This window comes from Ictalurus furcatus, chromosome 23 (assembly GCF_023375685.1).
Source record: "Ictalurus furcatus strain D&B chromosome 23, Billie_1.0, whole genome shotgun sequence".
NCBI lineage: Eukaryota > Metazoa > Chordata > Actinopteri > Siluriformes > Ictaluridae > Ictalurus > Ictalurus furcatus.
Genome location: NC_071277.1, coordinates 6,645,001 through 6,660,355, shown reverse-complemented (window position 1 = coordinate 6,660,355; position 15,355 = coordinate 6,645,001). Strand labels below are relative to the sequence as shown.

Sequence of the window (15,355 nt, the reverse complement as noted above, 5' to 3'; positions counted from 1 at the left end):
CATGAGGAAAAGTTTAAAAAAAAAAAAAAAAAAATCAGTATTTCTGCCATCTCCAATGTGGAAAAGGGTCAAATTGACCCCTAACATAGGAGGGTTAAACGGCTGGAATCAGGTGTGGCTCCTGCTTGATTGGAATGAAAACCTTTGGCAGATAACATTAGACACCCCTGGTCTGATTTACTGCTCACTGAGAGTTAGACGTAAATCAGCTGTCCCATAAATGCGCTTGGTATTTATTAACGTGCGGACACAAGTACGTTGAAAATCAAACTCCTACCAGATTGGCAAGTTTCAATAACATTAAGTTAAGGTTTAACAACAAAAGATTAATAAGAATGGTAGAGTCATGTACAGGAGAAAAAGAGAAACAAAACCTTGACCAAAAATTGACCTGAGAATGAGAGAGTGTATAAACAATACCTTACACAGTTGTACAGATCGTTTATTCCACATAGAAAACTTTACAGTGCTGTACCATTATACACTTCACCCACCGTAATCAGGAATGCTTCAGCTCGACCGTCTCTAAGCGCAATGATTCAGTCTGTCCTCTAGAACACAACCCCATCCCCAAACCAAAGAGAAGATTTAAATATATTAGCTTTTTAAATTTGTACACATACAGTGAAGCTTACGTCAGGATTATATAGACCAGTGACTCAGATGCAGCTCACATCAGGTTGCAATCTCTCCCCCTCTCTCTCTTTTTTTTTTTCCTTCCTACCCCTATGTTCCAGTATTGAAGGATCCCCAGATGTTACCTTCTTTATACGTTTTACCTTTTAAAAAAAAAAAAAAAAGCATCAGTACATATAAAATGGAATAATTTAACTATATATATATAGTGCGTGTGTATATATATAGTTGATTGATTGATAGATAAGGTATCAATTAGAAATCGTATTGGACAATCTGGGAGAGATGGCATAGTTAAATAAATTATCACAAAAGTAAAAATCTCCAGTGCATTTGAAAAGGAAAACGAGTGCAGCAAATTCAGACAAACAAACAAAAAAAGATTTAGAAATAAAATCTAGTGTTATGGGATTATTTTACAAGCCTCTTTTTCTGTACAACTAGATCACGGATTAAGGAGCTATTCATGCTAATGTTAGCCATTAGCAGTGCAAAACCAAAAAAAAGGAAATTAGAATAGTTGAGCAACAGCCGTTACTCGTTATCCGGACTAATTACTAAGTATTTAACTCAATGGTGACTCTTCATCGTTCTTCACACAGCGTGAACTTTATGTTGAAATTTTATCTACTCGGGATCCCTGAGGATCTCCAACGTCGAGGAGTTGAAATAGTCGGTCGTTACTGCGATCCGGATCCTGTGGATGATTTACGAGTCTTAAACGTGCCCGTGATTATTTCCAGTCTAGACGCGGTCTAGTCTCGAACGTTGCTAGAAGTACCATCAAGACGCTCTTCTAGAAGCTTCCGGTCGCATCCTTTTAGGGCGTCCGGAGTGCGCTGCGTTTGGGGAGAGATTAGATCGCGATCGTAAACCAGTCGGACGGGCGGATAAGAGGAGAACGAGGGACAGTTCTAGGCCTCTTGCTGCGGTTCCAGAGTGTGAGCGATGTGGAACACGAGCCCGATGCGCAGGAAGAACTTCCTCAGGACGGCTCTCAGCTCGGGGATCAGGTCGAACTGCATGATGTCACACAGCAGCGGGTAGTAACGGGAGGCGTGGGCCTTGAACTGAACACACACACACGATTACAACTCTGAAGGAGACGTGGTGATGACATAAACGAGCAGTGTGAATGCAGCGAGTTTGAGAGCAGCACTCACCCGTTCATCGCTGATCTTCAGCACTTTGGTGAGGAAGAGGAGCAGCAGGTTGGTCCAGGCCTCGCGGTGACTCTCCGACGTCAGCTTGAGGAAATAATCCACGGCATCACTGCACACGCTGCACAACACGGAGACATTGCCGTGACAACACCGTTACTGTAAATACTGAAAACTTCACTTATGAATGCAGGAATGTGAAGGGATGAAAAGTTTAAAGTGTCGTTTCTACCTCACATTAATACAGAAGGCAGTGAAATTCAGAGCAAAGGCGCAGATAAAACGCACCGCCTAAAATAAAAGGCTTGTGGCGTGATGAGTTCTGCAGGACTCAGAAGTTATTGTGGCTCTCAAGTGGCACAACATGAGCGTTCGCCCTGTTCAAATCCCATCCTTCCACAAGTCACAGAAGTAAGTGTGTGAGAGAAAGTGTGTGTGTGTGAGAAAGTGTGTGAGATGGCAGTATCTTACTTGAGCAGGCGTCTCTGCACCTCCTCCCAGGCGTCCCGTCTGCTCGGGTCTGTGTACATGCGGAAGAGGATGCGCAGGCCACAGGCCAGACTGCTTGTCTCCTGTTTCAGCAGGTTGGGTTTGGACTTCCCTTTAAAACCTAACGCACACACAGACACACACAGAATCGTCATGCTTAAAGACGTCCCATTATATGAAAGAAGAAAAAGAAACTGCATCAGATATCTCGTGTCTTTTCTTCATGTGAGTTACTCAAACAGCTGTACAGCCCCAACATGTGATCAGTCAAAATCTTTCTAGAACAGCACTGTCTTGTTACAATGAAGTACAAGTCTCCTAGTAAATGTGTAGCAGTGTGAAAGCCTGAGACAGACACACAGACACACAGACACACAGACACACAGACACACACCAGCCTTCCACAGCGCCGTCCTCTGCTCATTGTTGGAGTTGAAGTCTTTAGCGAAGCGATGCGACTCCAGCAGGCAGTCCAGCAGTTTAAACAGCTGCTCCGAGGTCAGGTAGCGGTACATTCCCTGATCCTGCGTCTCCACCTGCACGTCGGCGTCCAGAGCGTCTCTCTGCGTGACACGTTTAAGCGCGAGGGTGAGCGGATTTCGGTTTTTAAAACCCGTAGATCGGTAAGGAGCGTGTCCGTACCTGTGCTGCCGCCAAGTTCTCGGCGTCCTCCTTCTTGCTGGTGGCCGGGAAGAAGACGATGTTGTCGATGGTCTGGATGAGCTCCAGCTGCACCACGCACTTAATGAGGAGTGCTGCAAACAGCCTCTGCTCCTGGACTCCTGCGGGACGGGACACACAGGGACACACACACTGCCGGGTAAACCTCTCGTCTCGACTCACACACACTGCTCACGTTAAAGTGTAAAGGTGATCAAAATGTACACACACGGTGACTTGAGCTGGTTTTAAACTTGCCTGAAGCCAAACTGAACTGACTCGGTCTCCGATTCTCTGCCAGCGCCTTGTCCTTCTCCACACTGCTCACAGAGTGCTGGTCCTCTGCCCGAGTCTGGATGTCCACAGACTTCTGGGACGTGGAGTCCTGTAAAAATGCCAGGCACGATCCATTAATCGGTGGATTAGTGCCGGTGTTCTGTTACAAGGCGTGAGCACTCTTTTGTGCGTACCGGTTGTTTGTCCGAGTCCGGCTGAGTCACGCGATCTCCGTCCGGCCCGGCCGGCTTCCACGTCAACAACCTGAGAGGAAGACGTGACACAAATAAACCGACTCATGCCTTCAGACAGAACAGACGCTGCGTTTCTGAGATGGGCGCCGAGGAGGGCGATGGGAACTCACGCGTGTGGGATGGTGGTCTTGAAGATGTCCAGCATGCAGTTGCATGTCTTGTCCCAGGTCTCGGGCGTGAACTTCTCTCCGTTCAGGATCACGACATTCTCCAAGCAGTTGGTTCCGGATCTCGCCAGCTGCTCGTTGTCTTGGGGGAGGGGGAAATGATGATGCAGTAATCAAAACCATGTCAACAATTACGACTGTTTAACGCTGCAGAACACTACCGCAGTCACAAGCGTCAGCATTAAAGTGGACAGGACGTGGTTTTTTTTTTTTTACTTTATTTTATTATCTTCCCAGAGGTGTAATTATAATATTAGTAAAGTGAACACAAAAAACACACAAAATTTAATCATTTATGAACTTTTTCCATCCTGTCTCTGACCCTCTGACTGAAACGATCGGTTTTACCTTGAAGACTTCAGCGTAAGCGCCCGCTGCTATGATTGGATCCTTTGCATCATTGCCTATGAATTAATTATCATCGACGCCGCCTGCAATAACACGTGCGGAGATATTTTCAGCGTATGCAAATGTATTTGCCGGTGTGATATCACAAATCCCGCCCTATCCGAACGAGCCATGCTTGGAGCTCGGTTAAAGGAAGGCTCTTTTTTTTGTACCGAGGAGGACGTACAGTATTAAGCGATGAAACTTGCAGGACGTTTTAATGGTACAATGACCTCTTACATGTCAAAATAAATGTCATCCATCCACCTATCCATTCATCTTCTATACCGCTTATCCTTTTCAGGGTCACGGGGAACCTGGAGCCTATCCCAGGAAGCATTGGGTACAAGGCGGGGTACACCCTGGACAGGGTGCCAATCCATCGCAGGGCATCACATACACATTCACACACTACGGACACGCCAATCAGCCTATCATGCATGTCTTTGGACTGGGGGAGGAAACCGGAGTACCCGGAGGAAACCCCCGCAGCACGGGGAGAACATGCAAACTCCACACACACAGGGCCACGGTGGGAATCGAACCCCCGACCCTGGAGGTGTGAGGTGAACGTGCTAACCACTAAGCCACAGTGCGCCCCAATTTCATGTCATGACCCCTTTAAATAATTTGATTAAGCACTAAAATATATATTTTTTTAAAAGAGAGCTGTATTAGAATTTAAATAATAGTTCTCATCCTGTTATTAATCTCGTAAGTCTCTGTTATCACTGTACACCTTCAGATCAAAAGCTTTTTAAGATCATAAACAATTCAGTCATGTGTCCACAAACTTTTGACCGGTAGTGTCATGTGTTATGGGGATAAGGGATTAAAAAAATAAATAAATAAATAAAAACTTGAGAACATGCTGTTACAGGTCAGTGAAAAGCGGCTTATTTTCTAACAGCAGCACACCTTTAAAATGTTTTACTCCTCTTATCCCACATTTTTAAAGGAAATCTCGAATATTTGAATATCTTTTGGAAAAATAATGGTCGCTTGTTGCTTGGTGATGAGAAATCAGGATTCAGCGGTTATTCAAAACAAAATAAAAAAAATAGAATTGGTTCAACTTGAACGAGACTGAAGCTTGTTATGAGAGTTCTTTACATACATAAATAAAAATGTATTATCAGAGCCCTACTCGAGGGAAAGGAGAGCGAGAGAGAGAGCAAGAGAGAGACAGCGTGAGAGAGAGAGAGAGAGACAGCGCGAGAGAGAGAGAGCGAGAAAGAGAGAGAGAGTGTGTGAGTGAGAGCGAGAGAGAGCAAGAGACAGAGCGAGAGAAAGCGAGAGAGAGTGAGAGAGCACGAGAGAGGGAGAGAGAGAGAAAGACAGCGAGAGAGAAAGACAGCGAGAGAGAGAGAGAGAGAGAGAGAGCGAGAAAGAGAGAGAGAGTGTGTGAGTGAGAGCGAGAGAGAGCAAGAGACAGAGCGAGAGAAAGCGAGAGAGTGAGAGAGCACGAGAGAGGGAGAGAGAGAGAAAGACAGCGAGAGAGAAAGACAGCGAGAGAGAGAGAGAGAGAGAGAGAGCGCAAGAGAGTGAGAGAGAGAGAGAGAAAGACAGCGAGAGAGAGAAAGACAGTGAGAGAGAGAGAGAGTGAGAGAGAGAGAGTTGAAGTGAATTGCATGAGCACATACAATGTCTTTCTAAAAAGAAAAGTGTGTTACTTCGAGTGTGCACACATCTGGATGGGATTCTCACCTTGCTGCACACACCAGTAGAGCTGAGAGAGGATGTTGTCCAGCAGAACATTGCTGAGAGACTCGAAGTACTGCGTGAAGACGTCACAGATGGCATAAAGTGCGTGGTTGCAGGTTGTGGTCATCCACTCTGCTTTCTACACACACACAAACACACACACACACACACACACACACACGTCAGTGTCACATTAATTATCTTAACATCATTATTCTAAACAGAAAAGACAACTCTCGCGTCACCTTTACCTCGGTCTGCTGCTCCGGCAGCTTCATATTGTCGAAGATTCTGAAGACGATCCGGAACAAGTCTTGCCACCAGTGTTTCTCGTACGTGTGACCGTACGTCTTCATCACCTCAAACATCACCGTCAGACCCCTGAGGCAGTTTAAACAGAGTAGTAATCTCCAAGAGCAGCCCAGCATCACTAACATTATTCTCAATAAACAATCATTACAGCCATGTGTGGAAAATGGAACACAGTTGTACGTTTAATTTGTAGTCAATATGTAATAATGAGTAATAACTGCTCGATAGGACTTTATCTGTGTGTGTGTGTGTGCGCTCGCACACTCACCTGGTTCGGACGTCCAGCTTGCACCTGTTGATGATGCATGAGAGCTCGAACAGGATGGGGAACCAGCCTCGCACCCACACCCGATCCTCTGGGGCTACGTTCATATCGTCGCTAGTGTAGTCTTTAAACGCCTGCCAAGGAGGACGACAAACTCGCATGATTAATACAGCTAAGTTTTTTGCTTTTGTATGCCAAAGATCTGAAACACATTAGCAATAAACACTGGTCAGACTCCATCTACTGTACCAATGACTTCAAAAATAGCTTACAAACATCGTTTCTCATTTTATATTTACATTTGTTTTTATACGATTTGAAATCATTGTACTTTATTCTATTTATTATTATTATTATTATTAATAATAATAATTGTGGGGGATTAATCCCATTCGTACCACATTTAATCATGTAAAGATCAAAAGGACTCTTCCTCAACCTGGCAACCCTCCCGTCTTCTCTCAGGATTCGGGCCGTATCAGAGACACACTAACACCCCTAATCCTCATTAAGCAAATGCGTAAACCATTACACATCCTAAACCTTTTACAGCTCTACCGTAGCCAAGGCTCGGAGTAAACTCGACTCGGTGTGAAATTAGAGTGTTGTGGTCCTCAGCCAGCCTCCAGCTCTGCGTTTCTAATACAGGATTAAAGTCTTAAGTTCATTAGCGCTGACCTGAGGCCTGTCGGAGACGTATTTGGCGCAGTGGCGGATCAGACGGATGGCCTCCATGCTGGTGTCGGGGAACGACGCGTTGCAGGCGAACTCGGACAGACACTTCACGGCGTCCTGGAAGGAGTCGATGGTGGCAGGAAAGTGCTTCTCAAATACATTCGCTGTGAAAAAGGAGAGGCAGTGAGTACTCGCACCTCGACTCGGCCTCACGCAAATCCGACACCAACTTTCACTTATACACGACTCCAAAAGACACGAGAGTGAACGGTATTTACGAGTGCCGGATTTCCAGGAGTTAAATTTGCAGTTTCCAACCTTTATCTCTAGCCATAGCATCTGTACACAAACAAACGTGTGCGATTATCACAGACTGACTAGCCTGCCTTAAGTGGGTTTGGGCCAAAATACAACACTGCGTCCTGGTTACTTACTGACAATGTGTCCGGTGGTCTGGAAGGCGAGCTCCACGATGCTCTCGTCCTGATCCGAGGCTGCTAGGTGGAATACTGAGAAAATGTTCTTCCAGCCTGAGCGGATGTTCCCCGCCTGCGAGTTCACCATCTGAGCTATGCAGCGTACCACCATGTCTCTGATAGTGGGCGATCTGTATGAGGTAAATAAATAATAATAAAAAAAGGCGCCGATAACACCACGCACCTCTATTTCTCTATTTCGAGCCACAACGGCGAGCACACACACACAGACTGATTTATTCTCCACAATGCTGAGCTAGGCCATAATCATTTTCGACACTCATGAGCGAGAGCGTGACTGCTTGCCGGCTTGGTTTAATAAGAACCGCACTGCAGGGTGTGTACATAAATGCCTCGTTACAGAAAACTTCACCATGTCAATGGATACATTAACGTTCACTGTTTTAACAGCATTTTTTTTTTAAAATGCACTTATTACTGTGCTTATTTTAGGTGCAACGTCTGTCTTATAAGTCCCTATGAATTAGCCGTTACTACAGAAACAATAACGTATTCGAATGAGCGTGTTAATATTAAAATGTGTGTGCCAAACAAGTACGGTTTATGATTTGGCGCATGAGCCCAGTGATGAGGACGAGTACACGGCGATTACCTGTTCTTTTTCATGATGTGCTCAAACGGCCTCAAGAAATCCTTCTGAAATCTGAAGTTGGCCAGTTCTCCCTTCTCCAAAAACTTCATGGACAACTGCCTGAGCGAATCCACGGCGAAGATAGCGACGTCCTCGTTGGGATTACAGCCCACCTGCGTGGAAAAAAAGAGGCACGACGAGAGAGAATTTCAACAGGTTTGACTCCCGATGCTACTCTCGGCAATCCACCTAAAAATAAGGTACGAACGTTTCACTCGGGTTTGTGGATCTGTGACTAATCGAATCTGACCTTGTTGAAATGATCTCCGATCACTTCCCAGATCCTGGACCACTGGAGCCTGATGCGGCCCATGTTGTAGTAGGAGATCTCAACAATCTTCTGCAGGCTGAACATGCGTGGGTGGGTCGGAGAGGCCAGCTCGTCCATGGACACGGCACACAGCCAGCGAACAAAATCAACTGCAAATAAAAAAACAAAAAACAAAAAACAAATCAGTTATGATGTCTGCAAAATGATCATTTAATTACACATTAGCAGGAAAACGTTTTTGTACATGCAGAGTTTATATTTAATCACCGGTACTGCTTCTGATGACAACAACATAACTGTATTTATGGAATTATTAAGTGGCTATTTTCATATCCTCATATCATATTAAGAGATATATATATATATATATATATATATATATATATATATAAATAAATACACACATACATATACACACACACACACACACACACACATACATATATATATACACACACACAGGAGGTTGCTAGGGTGTTCTGGGTGGTTGCTAAGGTCTTGCTAGGGTGTTCTGAGTGGTTGCTAGTGTGTTGTCAGGCAGTTGCTAGCATCGTGCTAGGTGATTGTTAGGATGTTCTGAGTAGTTGCTAGCATGTTGCCAGGCAGTTGCTAGCGTGTTCTGGGTGGTTGCTAGCATGTTACCAGGCAGTTGCTAGGATGTTCTGAGTGGTTTCTAGGCAGTGGCTAGGCTGTTATGTTGTGGGTGGTTGCTAGGGTGTTGTGGGTGGTTGCTAGGTTAGGGTGGCAGGTAATTAGACTGATCTAGGCCCCAGACGTTTCCAATTAGGTGCAACTTGCTTCAAATAAAACACAACCTCACAGATATTTCTTTAACATTTGATTATCTGATTGTAGTGTTTACAGTGATCCCATTGTTTCTTTCACCATAAAAAGGGTGTTGTTTTAAATAATTACGTATAATATACAGTATATATATAATATATGGTCATATACTCACCTATAGCATTACCATCCAATCTAATGGATCCTGTGAATATTCTACATTTAAAAAAAGGCAATATTAGTAAATAACCAGAAAAGAAGGGACCAGGAATTCACCCTAGTATAAACACTGGAGCATCACAAGCTGTACTGTACCTGTCCACAGCCACCACAACGCTCTGAGAGCTGGTTTCTCCGATGGATTCTTGAATGCTAGCAATCTGCTTCCGGTCTACATTCCCACCAACTAAAAAGAAAGAAAGAAAAAGAAGAAAAAAATCACATAAAGCTAAAAGAACAAATATCTGTAGTGCATATGGATGGAATAAATAAATAACGGGATTGCCCGATGCAAAGAGGAGATACTGGTACCACCTTAAAGTTCCGATAACGATAACAACAACATGTCTTGATGTGTTTTATTCCTCTTATACCACAGCAATTTTCCATAATTCAGACTTGGTGTGGATAAATTGTATACTGCGTATACACCTTTCACATATTTATTTTAGAACGTTAGCATGAAATGAAGTACAATTTCAAGTTAAATACGGGAGATGACTAGCATTTATATGAAGATGTTCTGGTGTACTGACCGAGGCCCAGGTACTCGTCTGGACTCTGCTCTTTGGTGCTAATGATGAAGCCATCTTTGCCCCGAACAGTCCCGGATATGTAGCGAGCTTTCACCCCTGTACCGATGAGCTGGGCCAGCTCCAACTGACTAATGCACTTCAGAATCTGCAGGAACCACAAACACACACACACACACTTCTTCATAAGTATGCATTATCTAACTGAATAAGCCTCTTGAGCTAGTAGGTCATTTAGTTCGTATTTTAAGTGCATCAGTCATGAGACGGGCTCTTGACGAAAACCTCAACTGTAGCAAAGCTCTCACCTCGTGCCACGAGTTTCCCAGGTAATTCCCATCAGTGTGAGCCACTGTGATAAGGGTCTTGATAGTATCGATGTTCTTCTGCTTCATCTCCGCGATCCCAGAGCTGGCAGTGAGCAAGGTGAAGCGAGCCAGAGCCTGCACATACGCATCTCTCTCCAACTGAAACCAACAGCGCAGCACATTTAGTACGTTTCTTCGTTCTCGTTCCTACCCTTTACACCCACTCGAACAGCGCTGATACAACTGCACTACTAACTTAGATTCATGCCGATAAGACCTTAAAGAGGAGCAAAGATTAAGATACGTACCTGTATGGTGAAGATGCAAGCTATTCTGATGGCGCAGCGGATACCCTCCAGGCACAGAGATGCGACCTCGGTGTCATCGCAGTCCTGCAGACCCACGCTGAAGGCCGCCAGGAATGGGGTCCAGGCCAGCTACAGTGTCAGAAATGAAAGGTGTGGGCCGTCAGACTATTAAACTAGTTATAATTTCCTCCCGTTTACAGAGACTGACATTTTCCATCTGAGCGTACAGTATACGGTAAAACGCTACCAGAATGTGATTAGAACACACATCTGCTTGTGTGTTCACCTTTCCTCGGGGTATTATAAGCTAAATTATGGTAATGGTGACATTAAACATAATAGATATTTTGCCCATGGTATCATACTGAGTGGTAGCTTTAATAAACTCTATAAGAAGCTCAAAACCTCATCATTACATCCTCTAAGCACAGAGCAAAGGTCAAAGGTCGTTCGTGCAAACGCAGGAAAGCTGGCATTTGATGAAAATGTTACAGTCACCCTAAATGAATAAAAACGTTATTCTGATTTGACCCTTTCATAGAAATTCAGTGATACTGCTTCCCATCAGGTCTTGATATGCAAATGAGCCAGTTTACCAGGACAGGAAATGGGAGCATGGTTTGGAATATGCGTTTCCAATTCGCATATTCATATCTATATTTCCTGATGTGTAGAACTACAAGGATTTATTATTCAACTGAGACAATATATGCATTTAAAAAAAAATAAATAAAAAAATAAAAAAAAGGCTTGTTAATGTGAGTTGCTATGTTTTTAGTCTCACAGGCCAGACATGAAGCATTTGCTAGAGAGTACATTTACTGGTGCATTTACTCTGGTCTGGTAAATCTACCAAGAACAGCCTACTTTCATGGAAAAAGGTCATCTAGCTGACATGAATGCAGATCGTTTCCTGCAGCTTGTGGGCAAAACATTCATTGTGTCAAACAAAACTCTACTAACAGGGTTCGTACAGATGCTTTATAATGAAATTCCAGGACTTTCAAAGACTATACAAGACAATATAGAGTGTTTTTTTAAAATTCCAATTAAAAAAATTAATAATAATAATAATAAACTGACTGAATGTGCATGTCCCAGGCATTGCTTCATCTTCACCATAACATCAATATACTCCAGGTGAGTGACAGGAGAACTACTGCCAACAGACTTTCAATGGAAAGCCACTAGATGATGTCATCCGCTAATTAGCATATCCATTACATCATCGAGTCGTATTTGCATTCTGCCTAGTGTCAGCCCTTGACATCTGTTTACTTCTTTCCTACTCTGTGTGCTCGCGTACTGTATTTTAAAACAGCCGAATTCCCGATAAAGCTGTTCTCGTTTACGTACGTTTTCCATTTCTGTCGTCAGATGACGGAAACGAGTATGAAACGGTGACTGAAACGCGGCTCGTCAAGAGACCACACGTTAACCAGCAGTCACTTCCAAGCCATTTACAAAGCTGCTGCTCCGCACTGGAAAAAAATCCTAATTTTATAACCTGACGTCGTCTGACAAAATTCCCCACACGCATAAGTTAAAGACACCGGCTGTGCTGTGATTTTGGCTGTATGAATGTGAATGAATGTGAATGAATGTGCTGCTCCTCTCTGCCACTCACTGAAGGATTATATTCGTGTTCTATCGAAAATAAACACTTTAAAGTTATTTCACATTTAGTGACTTTTTATAATTCAAGCCCTTCTTAAGCAACACTAGATTTTTAAAAATGGCTCTTCTCAAGGTTTTCCAGTACTTACATTTCAAAAAGCCAAATTCAAGTACCTTGTACGAACCCTGTAATAACCTTTAAACCTATTTTCCCGGCACTCAAGTAACTAGATCTTGCTCTGAAAATCTCATTAGCTGCGTCCGAGCATCCCTACTACTCTACTATACAGTAGACGAAAAGCTGTAGACCAAAGCAGTAGCATATATGAAAGCTCCGTGTTCATAAAACAGTACGCGAGAGAAATACCCGGGTGACCTGCTGCTTCCACTGAGATACTGGACACCGCGCTGTCCCATGAGGCAACAGGACTGGCACGCGGAAGAGCTGTCGGAATCAAAAAATAGCAGAAGGCAGCTCATCAGTTCTTTTTAAGTTGTAGGTCATGTGACTGTGCCGACATGGCGGACACAATATGTCTGGATTGTATTCGTCCTACATACATATCACCGATCACTACGTACTGAATCGAATGCAGTAGGTACGTGTTGTTTTTAAGAGTTTGTGTGCACAGGAAATGCAGAGACAACGTTAGGTCTTGGGGAAACAATACCACAAATGATATCAGACTCTCAGTAGCTCTGGCCAGAGTACATGAGGTTGATACTAGTGTGTTTTGTACCTTAAACATAGGCCTGACGTGCTCCAGGTGGGTGGCGCTGGTGAACGGGGCCTGAACGTGGCTCACTGCCTCCATCAGAGCCTTAGCCGTCTTCGCCATCTGCTCCATCTCCACGTTGTACAGCAGCCGTCTCTGTTTCTCACTGGCCACGCCTGTTTCAAACAGCAGCACACACAGCAGTGCTTACTCTGCTCGTCTGGTTCGGTGTACGAGCTACGTGTAGTTGATTCACCATGAATAATAAGCTTTGAGAGAGTTCCTGCACCATGACACTGCATTTATTCACCATTATAAATGCTTGATAACATTTATGCTATAGATGTGATGAATTCCATGCATGTGACAAAAGCGAGAACTACTTTGTTAATGTTATTTACAAAGCTGAATAGTACATCCTGATGTTGAGGACTTAATAATTCCATTATTTCGTTTACTCTGCAATGCTGACGGCTCTAATACGTCATCTCGGACACATCAGCGTTATGATTAAACGTTTCGTAGTGCCAAGTGCTAATCTCACTTTGTTTGTTCGATTTGAGCGGCAATTCCTTCGTCTCCTTCATAGATATCTTCTTCCCTGCGATTTCGTTGTAGATGGATGACAAGTAGTCCTCCGGCAAGTCTTTACTGTCATTGATCCCTCTGTTCATCATGATGTACTGCTCTTTCGTCATTTTATTCTTCACCTGTTCAAAGGAGGAAACGGAAAACCCAAACAATAACTTGTGCGGTACTTGCTCTGGAAGACGAATATTTTCACACGTTTCCGGAAAGAACACGTCGCGCCAGATTTATTTACACCTCGAAACTTTACACTGCAAAGTCACACATTTGCAGGGAATCGTTCAGTGCAGCATACGGCTGTGCCAGGAAAAAAAAAAAAAGTGAAATTCAGATGAATTAGGTTGAGAAATTCAGTAAGTTGGTAGCAGCAGATGTAGAGATGCACTCACCTGTGGACTATGAAGGTCTGTAGTCAACATGATGATTGAATAAGCAAGGACATACGCTGTGTCTGCACTCGCAAACAGGGTTTGTCTACAAAGAAAAGAGATAGCACACATTTACACATACTGCACCATTATTTACAAACATTAGCATGGTCTGTGTGCCTTCCAGTCTCAATAAAGGGGGTGTGGTCGGTGTCTGTCAGAAACAATAAAGGGGGTGTGGTTTGTGTGCCAGCCAGAACCAATAAAGGAGGTGTGGTCTCTGTGCCGGTCAGTCTAGTAAAGGAGGTGTGGTCTCTGTGCCAGTCAGAACCAATAAAGGAGGTGTGGTCTCTGTGCCTGTCAGTCTAATACAGGAGGTGTGGTCTCTGTCCCTGTCAGTCTAGTAAAGGAGGTGTGGTCTCTGTGCCTGTCAGTCTAATAAAGGGGTATGGCCTCTGTCCCGGTCAGAATCAGTAAAGGAGGTGTGGTACCTGTCCCTGTCAGTCTAATAAAGGAGGTGTGGTACCTGTCCCTGTCTGATCACTTACCGCTGGTTGCACTCTAAATATCTAGCAGCAAATTTCTCCATGAGCCGATCGATTTTCTGTGCTTCCCCAGGGAGCCGGAAGCCCTCCAGGAACAGACGCAGGGCTGACACAAAGTCCTTCCCTTGGAAGTCCATTTGGTCCACATAGGCATACATCACTTCCTTGTTGAAGCGATCATTGTCTCCCAGAAACTCTCCGGCTTGGACCTGTGAAGGAGACGGAGGAATTGGTTAGAAATTAATCGAATCTCTAAATGCGAATCAGTTATATACAAATGAATCTGTAATCCAGATGGCGAATCAGTTATAAACCTGCAACAGAGTTCAATTTCATCCTCTTCTACATGTGGGTGACATGACGATATGATATTGTTTTTGCAATGAATTGTTATTTCTCCGAGATACCATGGGTAATCTTTCCATAACATTCCATAACGTCCACTGAGCAATAAACAATAAAATGCTTTATATTCACGCCACTGATTAACACACTACATGCCACTCTCGAGGCTCAGGCTTGGCGCTGAAGAGCTCTCGTTTCAGAGTAGAAGTTAAGAGAGCTCTTCCACACACTCCGGACCGTATGGAGAGTGCACACCTGCTAAAAACAGCATTACCACTCCCCTAAATTGTTTCGATCTTTCTGAAATGGAAACATTTGGGTGTATTGATCAGGATGAGTGGTGCTACCTGCTTACTTATTATTATTATTATTATTACTATTAACTACTATTAGTAATACGCAAATCAACAGAAGATCGCTTACAGAATCCAGCCTCTCCTCCTGATGTAAGAACTGAGCGATGTCCTCTGGCGTTGTTCCCAGCATGCCTTGCTCCTGCAGATATTGGATGCCCCTCTTTGGTTTCTTGTTGAACCTTTAACAAAAGCGCAGACCCCGACATGTCACCATAAACCTGTAGCTTCTGCAGCGATGAAGGAGTCCATACATATACAGACAGAACTAGATTTCTGATGTACTTT

General features: G+C 43.9%; 1 protein-coding gene across 2 annotated transcripts in view; it reads right to left on the bottom strand.

The window, feature by feature from the left end:
• Positions 1 to 426: 426 nt before the first annotated feature.
• The window catches only part of arfgef1 (ADP-ribosylation factor guanine nucleotide-exchange factor 1 (brefeldin A-inhibited)), a 49,361-nt gene continuing 34,432 nt past the window's right edge, over positions 427 to 15,355 (bottom strand). For both annotated transcript variants that reach the window (XM_053612211.1, XM_053612210.1), the window contains 25 exons: positions 15,138 to 15,249; positions 14,373 to 14,578; positions 13,846 to 13,930; positions 13,413 to 13,578; positions 12,893 to 13,044; positions 10,536 to 10,664; positions 10,228 to 10,386; positions 9,923 to 10,067; positions 9,483 to 9,573; positions 9,343 to 9,383; positions 8,364 to 8,533; positions 8,075 to 8,226; positions 7,420 to 7,592; positions 6,989 to 7,149; positions 6,314 to 6,444; positions 5,985 to 6,114; positions 5,737 to 5,872; positions 3,586 to 3,724; positions 3,416 to 3,485; positions 3,204 to 3,330; positions 2,928 to 3,067; positions 2,680 to 2,848; positions 2,268 to 2,406; positions 1,800 to 1,917; positions 427 to 1,706 (listed from right to left, as the gene is read on the bottom strand). In XM_053612211.1, the coding sequence (XP_053468186.1) occupies positions 1,551 to 1,706; positions 1,800 to 1,917; positions 2,268 to 2,406; positions 2,680 to 2,848; positions 2,928 to 3,067; positions 3,204 to 3,330; positions 3,416 to 3,485; positions 3,586 to 3,724; positions 5,737 to 5,872; positions 5,985 to 6,114; positions 6,314 to 6,444; positions 6,989 to 7,149; positions 7,420 to 7,592; positions 8,075 to 8,226; positions 8,364 to 8,533; positions 9,343 to 9,383; positions 9,483 to 9,573; positions 9,923 to 10,067; positions 10,228 to 10,386; positions 10,536 to 10,664; positions 12,893 to 13,044; positions 13,413 to 13,578; positions 13,846 to 13,930; positions 14,373 to 14,578; positions 15,138 to 15,249 (3,397 nt within the window). In that variant the 3' untranslated portion in view covers positions 427 to 1,550. The remainder of the gene's footprint in view (positions 1,707 to 1,799; positions 1,918 to 2,267; positions 2,407 to 2,679; positions 2,849 to 2,927; positions 3,068 to 3,203; positions 3,331 to 3,415; positions 3,486 to 3,585; positions 3,725 to 5,736; positions 5,873 to 5,984; positions 6,115 to 6,313; positions 6,445 to 6,988; positions 7,150 to 7,419; positions 7,593 to 8,074; positions 8,227 to 8,363; positions 8,534 to 9,342; positions 9,384 to 9,482; positions 9,574 to 9,922; positions 10,068 to 10,227; positions 10,387 to 10,535; positions 10,665 to 12,892; positions 13,045 to 13,412; positions 13,579 to 13,845; positions 13,931 to 14,372; positions 14,579 to 15,137; positions 15,250 to 15,355) is intronic.